The following is a 13,948-nucleotide window of genomic DNA, read 5'->3' as shown; positions in this document are numbered from 1 at the left end:
ACTACATGGCAGTGTAGCTAAGAAGATTTTTCTCAGTCACATGACTTTCAGTTCAGTCCCACTGTACAGCACTTCTTTTTTAGTACTGGGCCGACCAATACATCATGAGAGAAAATACGTAGACTAGTGATACCCTCTGAAAAATATACCTATTTCATCAAAAAAAGAAGCAATCCTTAAAATGCTTGAGGCAAAACATTGAAAATGTGATCAAAAGAATCTGATGGGAAGCATAGGAGAGTTTCACCTGATGACAGCAGCAGCATGAAACTCAAGTCACAAGATAAATTCTCAGCTGCAGTTTAAATAAAAAACCATATCCTCTGCAATATGCATTGAGCACTCCTTTCTCATTCGTTCTACATTAAGAAACATACATACATACATACATACATACATACATATATATATATATATATACATAAAGATACATTTATCAATATACTTAAACACGCACACACATACACACACACACACACACACACACACACACACACAAACGCACACACACACACACACACAAAGTTAATATCTACAGATATTGATAACTTGTCTTATATCGTTGTTGTAATTGTTGTTGTGTGCCAAGTTTACAACTTTGTATCAACTCCCAGCTGAATGAAAGGCAAAAACATCACAACCTCACTGTTAGCTGTTTCCATAAAAATATCAGGGTCCTCAGCTGCTTCATTGTAATTAAATCTGTTTTTATAAATATATTGGTCCAAATCAATGCACTTAAAAGCTCAAGCCATTAAACCTACCTGGCAGATAATCTTAACAGCAATATAGTAAAACAATGCACTGGGTCTCCAATACAGAGACCCAAAGCATTGAAATCCCTAGACTTGTGGGGGCCACCAATCAATAGTCTATGGTGCATATGGTTTAAAGGAGCACTGAATAACTCCCAATAACAAAAACTATCTGCAAGTTCATTGTATTTCATGTCAACAAGGGATCCTGTATGTAGTCACTTGACCTGCACAAAATAGCAGTTAAACCTCTCTTAAATAACACTCTGCCACATTAAGTGATATAATGGACAATGTTGTCCCTAATACACAAGAGTGGTCACAAATGAAATGTACCTTTTGTAATGGATCTGCTCAATCATGGCCAGCCAGGGATTTAACAATGACATAATCAATACATCACTTTGGCATGAAGATTACTTGTAATTTGGATCTTTTTTAAAACGGGGGCCACATTTTTCATTAACGAAACACTTTGAAACTTGGAACACTGGTAGAATGTGTCACATAAAACATCTTTTTCTCTTAGTCTTCTTAAAAAAAAAAGAAATCCATAAATTATTCCATGTTAAAGTTGTCGTATTTCTGTAATTTCAACCAATCACTGACGTCCATTCAGCCAATATACATTAAGTGCCGACTACATAAACAAACGATTCTGAAACAATTAACCCTAACCCTAACCCTAGGGTTAGGGTTAGGGTTAAAGCAAATTTAAAATGAAAAAAGCAAATAAAACGAAGGTATGGAGATTAAATACGCTTTACATCGCTTAATCAGCCAAAGGAGTAAATGTAAACAACTGAATACTTGTCAGTGATTGGTTGAAATTATCGAAATAAGACAATTTTTTACATGAAATAAATTCGAATACAAAAATATTTTTCTGTTCTATAACACAAAATAGATTAGTATACGAAGTTTGAAAGTCTTTCGGTACCAAAAACACTACGTAAAACATTAATGAAAAATGTAGCCCCCGTTTTAAAAAAGATCCTGTAATTTTATTGAAATGTTGGGTAAAAAGCAATAAATATGTGACTGGAGAGAGGTATTCCCTAAGTGATAGGTTTGTCTATAAAAACGAGTGAAATAGAAGTGTTTATAATGAGTTTATTGTGTATGAGAAACTACACAAGTGGCTTAAGGACTGGGAATTATGGGTGAACACATGAGTTCGGTGAAGTGCATTCACACAAAACTCTCTACTCATGAGACACCAATGTAGTTTCTTCAGCTTTAATAAGACAAGTAATATGAATTTTCAAAACAACAGGAAGTAGTTTCCCCAAATGGCCATAAACTCTTTGTCAATTATTTAGGTTTCAAATTGCTGAAAGGAAGTTAGAACAATTTTAGTAAGTGACAATTTGACAAGTGAAATATTCTCATTATATGTGTGTGTGTGAGAGAGAGAGAGAGAGAGAAAGAGAGAGAGAGAGACAGACAGACAGATAGAGACAAACAGACAGAATCGGAGAGCGGTAAGTTCCAAGATTTTCTTTCCATTGCAGGGAAGGAAGCAACTGAACAAAACATAACCAATGACGATATCAAGAAAAGCTGTAATTAAGTATTTAAAATTTCAGACATGTCTCTGAAAGTGGGTGTAGGTGGGTATTGGGGGTGATTTTGTTAATGTTTTTGTTGTTGGGAGACTGTTCTTTCATGAGTAGTTCCATAGAAATCTTGTTGTACTTCATACGTTAATAAGAGCTAGCTGCCACCCCTACCAGTGCTATTACCATCATCATCACCACCAGATGCACAATTCAGCATTATTACCGTCTTTTCATGTATGAGGTAGACAGGAAACAATTTAGCATCTTACAAAATCAAAATATCTATTCTATTGAACAATCAAACCTGGTCTCTCACAAGTCTACTGATATAGATGTGTGTGTGTGCATACGTATGTGTGTATGTGTTTGTGTTTGTGTGTGTGTGTAATTACATTTTAAAAGCCATCAAGAATGCATTTCCAGGCAAGAAATCCATAAGACTACACAATAAACTAGGTTTAGTGCTATGAAACTTCATATAATATATAAATTAACTGACAAGAAAAATTTTTCAAGGTCATCATCATCATCATTTAACATCCGTTTTCCATGCTAGCATGGGTTGGATGGTTTGACTGGGGTCTGGGAAGCCAGGAGGCTGCACCAGGCTCCAGTCTGATATGGCAAGGTTTCTACAGCTGAATGCCCTTTCTAACGCCAACCACTCTGTGAATGTAGTGGGTGCTTTTTACGTGCCACTGGCATAGGGTTGCCAGGCTGGCAACGGTCACGATCGGTTGGTGCTTTTTATGTGCCACCAGCATGGAAGGTATATATATTAAAATATATATCACACAGGGACATATGGCATTTCTCCAAACATGCTGTCTTGTGTGTGTGTGTGTGTGTGTGTGTGTGTGTGTGTGTGTGTGTGTGTGTGTGTGTGTGTGTGTGTGTGTGTGCATGCACACGTATATATATATATATATATATATATATATATATATATATACACACACAAATACACGATACACACACAAGTCCTTACTGTGTGTATATTGGAAGAGTACTGATATCAGTCCAATCAATCCAGCTGTTATTTGGTATTTAAATGCAAGGTCAGCTATAATCCCATATTATAGACTATGAAGGGGTGCTGAAAAGTTCCTGGCTTTAACGGTATCACAAAAGGCCTGGTTGCAGGTGCAACCTTTCAAGTTCTTTCACAGGGCTTAGAAAAACTGAAGGACCACTGCAATAAGTGTGTGAATCTGAGAGGGGAATATGTTGGATAAAATCAGAATTAACTGATCGTCCTATATTTTCTTTTACCCAAAGCCAGGAACTTTTCAGCTCTCTCTTACACATTATCTAATGTGTTCCTTTTTTGAAATCTTCAGATGTGATTTCAAGTGCATTTCATTAGTATTTCTAGCAAATCAAAGACCCATATAGAAACTCCCTCACTGGTTAGTCTATCTAACAGAATGGCATCTGTAAGACCACCTTATCGTTGTAATCAGTAGCAATACTGTGAAATTAATGTGGCTTTGCTAGATTGTTGTGCTGTGCTTAAACTTTCCTTCCTGTTTGACTTTAGAACAAAATGGGAAAGAGAAACATCTCTAGTAAACTGAAAATGTCAATCATTTTTGTCTAGTCTGCATTGGATTCCGTCTTTGGTGCCCTTTACAGGCTGCAAGTGTTTCATTTTAAACTCTTCTTGCAGGAATATTTTGAACTAAGAGTATATCTTGCTGGAGTACAAAGATACCATAAAAGACTTTGAGAATACAGAAATATTTAACCTCCGACTCATACAACATATGGTTGTATTTCATTTCAAGCATTGTCTTGAGAACCTCAGCTGATGTTTAACTCTGCTGGACTTAATTAAAAAACAAAAACAAAAACAAAAAAACATTACAGGATTGACTGACTAAATTTTTTTATAATTTTATTTTTTGACACGTTTCAGTCACTAGATCATGATTATGCTAGAGCATCGTTTTGAAAGGTTTAGCCAATTAAATCAACCCCAGAATTTATTAAGTCAGGTACTTATTGCTGCATTTCAGCCCTTAAAGTAGGGGACATAAACATGTGTGCACACATACACACACAAATATATTTATATATATGTGTGTGAGGTACAGGCTCTATGGTTCAAAAGCTTCCTTCCCAACCATGTGATCTTTGGGTTCAGACCTACTGTGTGGTATTTTGAACAAATGCCTTCTACTACAACCCCAGGCCAACTAAAGCCTTATGAGTGGATTTGACTGATGAAAACAACTGAAAGAAGCTGTGTCGCTTGTATATTCTATCTGACTAATATAAGCATGGAAAAGTGGTCATTAAATGATGATGAATGAGTTATATACATACTTATGCCAACAAAATGAACAAGCTTATCGATAATGGTATGAAATTGTGATGACTTTTGGTCAATAACTGATGAGGGATGAGCACATCCAGGTCTTGTGCATGATTTTTTTCCCTGCGTTTCTTCGTTGGGCTTCTGTGCAATTTTTCACTCATATATATACATATATATGTGTGTGTTTGTGTGTATACACACACACACACACACATGTGCACACACACATGTGCACACACACATGTGCACACACACACATGTGCACACACACACATGTGCACACACACGTGCACACACACACACACACACGACAGGCTTTTGTGCAGTTTCATTTTACTATGGGTCACTCACAAAGACATTTGCCTCAGGTACCATGCACTGAGACTGAACTTGAAGACCCATGATTGTAAACCAAGCTGCTTAACCACAAAGCCACATTTGTGTCTAGCCATAAAATATTAAGAAATTGTTATTTTATATAATGCTTGTTTTAATCACCAGTAATAAGCAATACAAATCCATTGTCTTGTACAGGCAGATCTGTATTTAAAATTAATGAAATGGTCTGTTTTCATCCGCCGAGACATTGATATTACTTCGGTTGGGGAATCTTAGATGGAAATAGATTGCCATTATGTGAGAGAAAAAAAAAAATAGTTGATTAAATTGATGATAATAAAGAGATTTTTAAGGCTAATTTTATATTCTGTGAGAAGACTTCATAAAGTTTAAATTTACATAAGTTGCATTGAAGGAAATTATGCCAGAATGAATTTTTACTGTTATTCAATAGAATTAAAATTTCTTTCAATATTAGGTTGAAAGTAAATAAGAAATGTGAAAGACAGCAGGAAAAGAGAGAGAGAGAGAGTGAGAGAAGTGAGGGATACTAGTTTCATAGTTTGTGGTATATGGATGTTATTTTCTTTGTGTTTTTCCATAATACTTCAATTAAGTGCCAAGCACAAGTGACCCAGGCCATTTCTAACTCAATAGCACCAGCTGATGAACATTTATAATACTAAATAATTTAAGATTTTTTTTTTTTTTCAATAAAATATCAATGGTTACAACAGAGGGGGAAATGCATTTTCTACATCTGGACTTTCTAATTAAATCTTAGACACAAATGAAATTTCATGTCGGACTTCAATTTGTTGAATATTGTCTGATAAAGTTTTTTTTACAAAACACTAAGACAGTAATAAATAAATAAAATATTTTCTCCTTTTATCTTGGTGGTGGTGTTAGCTGTTGTTGTTGTTGTTGTTATTATTATTATTATTATTATTATTATTATTATTATTATTATTATTGACTGAGAGCATATTATTATTATTATTGAGTGCATGCCATCAAAGTGACACTGGGGCACGAATATAGAAAGCTCAATATACCAATTTATGCTCTTTACATTCTGAGTTCAAATCCTGCCAAAATCAACTTTACCTTTCATCCTTTCAGAGCTGATGTAATAAATTATCAGTCAGGTACTGGGACCAATTTAATTAACATACCCACTCCCATCAAAATTGCTGGCCTTCTACCAAAATTAGAAAGAATTATTATCATTATTATTGAAGGTGGTGAGTTAGAAGAATTCTTAGCATGCTGGTTGAAATGCTTGGCAGCATTTCACCCGTCGCTACGTTCTGAGTAGCAATGTAATAATAGATCATATGGAATTCTAATTTACATCATTACATGTTGTGTTATTAGGCACTTTTACAATATGTATATATATAAAAGAAACTGCTGGATTTGTTAATATATGTATGGGTACTTATTTCTCTGAGATTGGTCAAGTGATGTAGAAAGGTCTGGTAAGAATTCATTAAGGTTCAAATATCAATTAAGGCTTTTCATCCTTTTTTTCAATCTACGAAGAAATAATAAATGTGTCATGAAAGTATTTCTACTAGGTAGATTTCCATGCATGTGTGTGGTTAAATTATTTAGCTCACGATCATAATATCAGGAGTTTGATTCTTGGTGGCACGTTGTGTCCTTGAGCCCTGAGCAAGATACTCTATTTTCAAGTTGTTCTAGTCCATTCAGATGGCAAAAATGAGAGTAGTGCCTTATATTTCAGAGGGCCAGCCTTGTCATATTCTGTGTCGCACTGAATGTCCCCCAAGAACTACATTAAGTGTATGTGTGTCTGTGCAGTGCTCAACCACTTGCATGCTAATTTCATGAGCGCAAGCTGTTCTGTTGGTGGGACCAACTGGAACACTCATCAATGTAACTGACGGAATGCCAGTTATACATACATACATATATATATATATATATAACTGGTTCAACAACTAGCCTACCTCCACTTTGAAGAGAGGTTATAGGCCACTGGCCATTAGGGTCTAAAGAGACACTGTAAAGCTAAGTGCTTTATGGACATGAAATCCTGGGTAACCCCATAGACTGGCCATAACCATCTTTATCTAATTATATATATATATATATATATATATATATATATATATATATATATATATATGCATGCATACAATCACACACACACACAAAGAATATATATGTATATATATATATATATATCATTATCATCATTTAACATCTGCTTTCCATGCTGGCATGGGTTGGATGGTTTGACCTAGGATTGGCAAGCCAGGAGGCTGCACCAGGCTCCACTCTGTTCTGGCAAGGTTTCTACAGCTGGATGCCCTTCCTAACGCGAACCACTCTGAGAGTGTAGTGGGTGCTTTTTACGTGCCACCAGCATGAGGGCCAGTCAGGTGGCACTGGCAATGACCTACACACACACACACAAATTTCCTTGACCAAATACCCCTTGCAAAACACCAGTTAACCCAACAGAAGATACCACTTTCCTAAAGTGCTATGAAGTGAGCCTGAACCACACTTCCTAACCACACACCCATAATTCTGTAGTCCTAATAGAATCTATTTCTACCAATTTCCTTCCTAGTTTCACAGTTTTCCTTCTCCATTCTAACCATTTCCTTTATGGGATCAACACAGTTCACTAAGTTATTCTCTATCGTCTATTTTCAGAGTGATTGGTTTACTTGTAGAGATCAATACATATTGGAAATATAACAGAAGAAGATATAAATAAAGATATGGTTTCATTTAATTTCAATAATTGAATTAGCAAGCTTTTTATCAAGAACTTTTTAAGAAAGACAGTTTGAAAATAAGGAAATTGATTAGTGAATTAATTAACTTACCTTGATTATTTTGTGACTTGTTTGATACAGATGACCCTTCCATCTCTGCTGGGTCAAAGTTCATTTACAAGTGACTACATGATGGACCTGAAATTAAAAGAAATTTCCAGAAACTTAATAAAAAATACAAAGTGAGAATTGAAATATATTTATAAATGGTTTACGTGTGTGTGTGTGCATGCATGTGCACGTGTGCACACAAGTATGTGTATGTGTGTACACATGCATGTGCACGTGTGTGTGCGCATATATATGTGTGTTAGTGTGTGTGTGATATACCTACATAAATTCGCAAATAAATTAAGAATTTAATCCAAGATCAAAGATCTTTAAAGGCAACAGTAAAGAAAACATTTATTAGAAGCCAACATATGTGCTTATGAAACATTATCCCACTGCATGTGTGTGTGTGCACACACATGCTTTATATCCTCAATAAACTATAGCTATTTACAAACAGTATAGTCCAATGATAAAAAATTATATCTAACACACATAACATTCTCTATCAAAACACACACAAAAATCATCATCATCTTCATCATCATCATCATCGTTTAACGTCCGCTTTCCATGCTAGCATGGGTTGGACGATTTGACTGAGGACTGGTGAAACCGGATGGCAACACCAGGCTCCAGTCTGATTTGGCAGAGTTTCTACAGCTGGATGCCCTTCCTAACGCCAACCACTCAGAGAGTGTAGTGGGTGCTTTTACGTGTCACCCGCACGAAAACGGCCACGCTCGAAATGGTGTCTTTTATGTGCCACCCGCACAAGCCAGTCCAGGGGCACTGGCAACGATCTCGCTCGAAAATCCTACAGGAGCCAGTCAGGCGGTACTGGCAACGGCCACGCTCAAAATGGTGCATCTCATGTGCCACCCGCACAAGAACCAGTCCAGGGGCACTGGCAACGATCTTACTTGGCTTGCCGGGTCTTCTCACGCACAGCCCATTTCCAAAGGTCTCGGTCCGTAGTCATCGCCTCGGTGAGGCCCAATGTACGAAGGTCTTGCCTCACCACCTCAGCCCAGGTCTTCCTGGGCCTACCTCTTCCACGGGTTCCCTCAACTGTTAGGGTGTGGCACTTTTTCACGCAGCTATCCTCCTCCATTCTCACCACATGTCCATACCAGCGCAATCGTCTCTCTTGCACGCCACAACTGATGCTTCTAATGTTCAGCTTTTCTCTCAAGATACTTACACTCTGACGGGTATTCACATTGACATTACACATCCAACGGAGCATACTGGCTTCATTCCTTGCGAGCTTACGTATGTCCTCAGCAGTTACAGCCCATGTTTCACTGCCATGTAGCATGGTTGTTCGTACGCATGCGTCATACATCTTATATATATATATATAAATATATATATATATATATATATATATATATATATATATATATATATATATATATATCATCGTGTATATATATATATATATATATATCATCGTGTATATATATATATATATATATATATATATATATATATGTATCATTGTATATATATATATATATATATATATATATATATATATATATATAATCATCATCATACATATATCATCAGCATAGTATGTATGTATATCATCATTTTGCATCTGCTTCCAATGCTGGGTATATGGGTTGGATAATATAAGTATGTGCATCTGTGTGTGTATACACACTCTTTATACAGAGATATAGATTTGAACAATAACAATAATAAGAGTAAGCAAAAGAAAATGAAGAGACAGTACGATGATTTAACGATGTATATATGTGCCTGTGTATGTATATATGTACGTGCGTATGTGTCTGTGTGTGTGTGTGTGTCTATATATATATATTTATATCGTTTTAAGAAAAGCATTCAGCAGTAAATCAACAGTTCTTCACTTTTCGGAATATTTTCAGCCAATTCCCTACCATTTAATGGGCAGAAAGAAAAAAAACCGTTTTAAATAAATAAAATGTAAATATCTAATGTAGAAGATCTTTCAAACATGTTAACCATTTCCTAAAATGTTAATCAACTTTTAAAATAGAGTTGTTTGGGTTTTTCCACACGATTAACTTCAAAGTTTGGATTTATTTTTTTGAAAACAAACACAAGAGATTAGGTTAATAGTGTGTAGAAAAAACTAAACTACTTCACTTATAACATAGTCACTAGAGTGTTGAAGTGGAGTGAGTGATGACTTATGCTAGCATCAGTCAATTAGTCAATCTCTGATAAAATGCTCAACTATGATAGGTGCAGGCAAGGCTGTGTGATAAGAAGCTTGCTTCTCAACCAAATGGTTCTGGGTTCAGTCCCGTCGTGTGGTACCTTGGGAAAGTGCTTCTACTACAGCCTGGGACAAACCAAAGCCTTGTGAATGGATTTGATAGATGGAAAAAGTAAGAAGCCCGTTTTGTGTGTGTGTATCTTTGTGTCTGTGTTTATCCCCACCACCACAATCACCACTGCTTGACAACCTGTGTTGGCATGTTTACATTTCCAAAACTTAGTGATTCAACCAAAAGAGTCTGATACAATAAGTACCAGGCTTTAAAAAAAAAAAAATAAGTACTTGGGTTCATTCCCTTGACAAATTCATACTAGGGTCCATTTGACTCATTCATACTATGGTCCATTCCTTTGACAAAGAATTCCTTAAGACAGTGCCCCAGCATGGCCACGGTCTAATGACTGAAATAAGTGGAAGATAAGAAACAGATTGTATTTATAATGCTGGACATTAAGCTTTTAACTGCAAAATTAAATTTCATGGTTATTCCACTAATGATGTTAAATATCTCCCAAAAGACAGAATTGTTATTTTCTGCAAGTTACACTGTCTCAGTAAACTTGATACATTTCAAAAAAAGACAGGATGGTATCTAAAACCTTTCTCCCACAGTTAACAGTGATGAAATTTTGAGTGGATATATTTAAATTCTGCTGTAAAAGGGGTGAACATCATCCCACAGCAAAATATAGATGAAAGTAAAGCAATAGTCTTACATATTTCTCCACTGTATCTCTGGCCTTCATCACCTGAGTAATTAAAGTCAAGCTGTGGTTGCACACAAAACATAGCATAAAGAAAGAACAGTTTGAAAAAGTAAAGGGAGCCATGTTAAATAATTTTCATCACATGATCATCAAGCTGAGTCACATGTCGCCAAGCAAGATGCACAAAACCCACCAATAATAAACTAATGATACTACAATATTAATTTTGTAGCTTGTACTGAGAGCTCCTACGTTGAAATAAAAATTTGTAAACCCTGACAACCCAAAAGAGTTGATATTCTTCTTTTAGTTGTTGCTTTGTCTTAGTGGATCAAAGATAAATTCCCTTCTTCTATCCCCTTGTTTATAACATGTTAATAGATTCCAGTTTTTAAAGTGACAAGTTGGCAGAACTGTTAGGAGACCAGGCAAAATGCTTGCATTTCGTCCATCTTTACATTCTGAGTTTAAATTTCGTGGGGATCACCTTTGCCTTTCATCCTTTCAGGGTAGATAACATAAATACCAGTCAAGTACAAGGGTTGATGTAATTGACTTATTCCTTCCCCCAAAATCGCTGGCCTTGTGCCAAAATTTGAAACCAATATATCACACTTTAACATTATTGTTTTGAAAGATACCAGTTTTATAACAAGGTAGACTTGTATTATACCTTTCACAACCTGTAAAGCATCCTATTGACTATTTTAACAAGTGATTGAGATACAAATTTCTGTATGGATTGAGGTTTCTTTTCCAGTTCAACTGTGATAATGAGAGGCAGATTTAAGAACACAATGGGATGACTAAATCCTGAGGAAATAGAAATTAAGAGCCCTTGTTGTTAAGCATCTCAAATATAGAGTTCTGAGTTTACCATTTAAATCAACTTTGGTAGATTTTAAAGAACTTGAAGCATAAGTCAAAGACAACATAAAATAGTTTTTTGAAACTTCTTCAATTTGTGATTACAACTGAAAATTCCATAACAATCAGAATTAACTGTTCTTAGCTAATTAATTAAAAAACACACATTACATTTTCTAAATACTTTCCTTGGTTCTTGAAGAGGATGCATTGAAAAATATAGCATCGACTTCCTCAATCTAATATAACAAAACCAAATTACATGTGTGTCTGTTTATTAGTTTCAATTTCTCTCTATTTTCTCTTGTCAGCTCTGTCAAATTTATCCCTGTAATGGCTGACAACAGAAGACTTACTGATTAATACAAATTACACTTCCATACAGGCTGCCAATGATTAATTCTATCGCTCTTTGCACACAAAGAAGTGCCGCTCTAATGACACCAGTTGTTTGTGGTTGCTATTAAATCAAACACTGACTTGCCAACCAGCAATAATTTAATATATGTCACTAGTCTAATGATTGATTCAATTTGATACAGTGGCTGTGTACAAGATACACACAGCTTCTATCTATGTGTTGACCTTCATTTTGGTTCTACCTTGGGGGCAGGATTAAGTGTCACACCTATCCCTTAATATCACTTTGATTAATTACAATAGTATCTTAATTACTCCTTTGCTCCATTAATAATATATTTAGTAAATGCTCTCATAACACTACCTACAATTTATGTTCATCTCATCAGTAAATATATTTGCAAACAGACAGATACACAGGCACAGACCGTTATAAACTTCAACTTTTTATTCTTATCATATCCATTCATATTACCTCTGTTTGTTATATTCTAAACATGTCATCTCTAACATACTTCCTCTCTAATATAATCTGTTGGTTTTATGTCCAACCTCATCACATAATTTAGCATTTTGATTTCCTCTTAATTCACAAAGGATTTCTCACTTTGATTTTTCATATTTTCTCCAATGAGTTCATTCCTGTTCTTGTGTTTTGAAACAAAGTTTTATTATTCAAAATACTATCCTCCTTCAATCTGCTTTACCAAAAACTGAAGTTGGTTCTGCTTCTATGAATTACCTCATGGGGCAATAACAACATATCTGTCAGACTCAATTTTACTTGCCCCTCAAACACTTGTATAATTTCTATATTATTTAGTCAATAAAAGGTACCCATGCTGGCACCACATAAAAAGCACCTGTGCTGGGGCCACATATACAGAACTGGTGCTGCATAAAAAGCACCCAGCACACTCTATAAAGTGGTCGATGTTAGGGAGGGCATCCAGCTGTAGAAATCATGCTGAAACAGACAACTGGAGCTTGCTGCAGCTCCCTGGCTTGCCAGCGCCTTGTCAAACCATCCAACCCATGCCAGCATGGAAAATAGATGTTGAATGATGATGATGTTTTATTACAGATTACTACTGTGTGGTTGGTAATGTTTCCTGGGTAGCCATTCTATGCCATGACACAAAAAAAAAAAAACAGATTTTAGAATCAGCTCACTTATATTCCATGTCACATTGTTACAAAAACAATAAAATGGATGTAACATTCATGCATACAATTTAAATTAACTTTTTTTATTTTCAGAAAGAGCCTATATCATTATCAGATATAAAGAGTCACATGTAGTTTGCTATTGTAGTCAATGTATCTCAAGGACCATTACATTCTTCAGATAAACCTGAAGCTGTTTAGGGGTTGGGGAAGGGGAAGAGACAATGCTCAGTTTCTTCCATAAAAGTATTAGAAATTTCTATGTATTGAAATGACTATATTCATTAATCAAAATCTATCACTGACTTCATTCCCTAAGATGTTATAGTCTAAGGTGCTAAAAAAAAAAAAAAAAGAAAAAAAGAGGGCATATCTGATAGCATTTCGATGTTGTAGTTCTAAAAAAAAGGGTCTGTTTGTGTGGTTTCATTATGTAGGGAAGTAATTATGATACACAATTTTCAAATTCAGTCTGAACATGTTAAAATCAATGATCACGAATAGTTACAATAACAGGCAATTAACCCTCGCCCCAAGTATTCTGAAATGGTGCCAAATACAATATTTTATGGAGAAATAATGATACTCCGCTGAGGAAAGACCAGAGTTAACAAAGTGAAAAGAAACTCAATAATTCAACACGGTCAACAATTGTGGCTGCTCTTTTCAAATGTTTCATATAATTAGATGTTTAACATAAATATTCTTTTGAAGATAATAGAA

The 13,948-nt window shown here is 35.4% G+C and overlaps 1 protein-coding gene across 23 annotated transcripts in view; it reads right to left on the bottom strand.

Annotated features, from left to right (window-relative positions):
• Positions 1-13,948, bottom strand: part of LOC106883622 (calmodulin-binding transcription activator 2) — an 859,097-nt gene that overhangs the window by 352,797 nt on the left and 492,352 nt on the right. For all 23 annotated transcript variants that reach the window (XM_089342578.1, XM_089342567.1, XM_089342583.1 and 20 more), the window contains one exon: positions 7,847-7,933. In XM_089342578.1, the coding sequence (XP_089198704.1) occupies positions 7,847-7,910 (64 nt within the window). In that variant the 5' untranslated portion in view covers positions 7,911-7,933. The remainder of the gene's footprint in view (positions 1-7,846; positions 7,934-13,948) is intronic.

Source organism: Octopus bimaculoides, chromosome 26 (genome assembly GCF_046866305.1).
Source record: "Octopus bimaculoides isolate indiv1 chromosome 26, ASM4686630v1, whole genome shotgun sequence".
Taxonomy (NCBI): domain Eukaryota; kingdom Metazoa; phylum Mollusca; class Cephalopoda; order Octopoda; family Octopodidae; genus Octopus; species Octopus bimaculoides.
The sequence above is the reverse complement of the archived record's forward strand: the minus strand, read 5'-3'. Positions and strand labels throughout refer to the sequence as shown.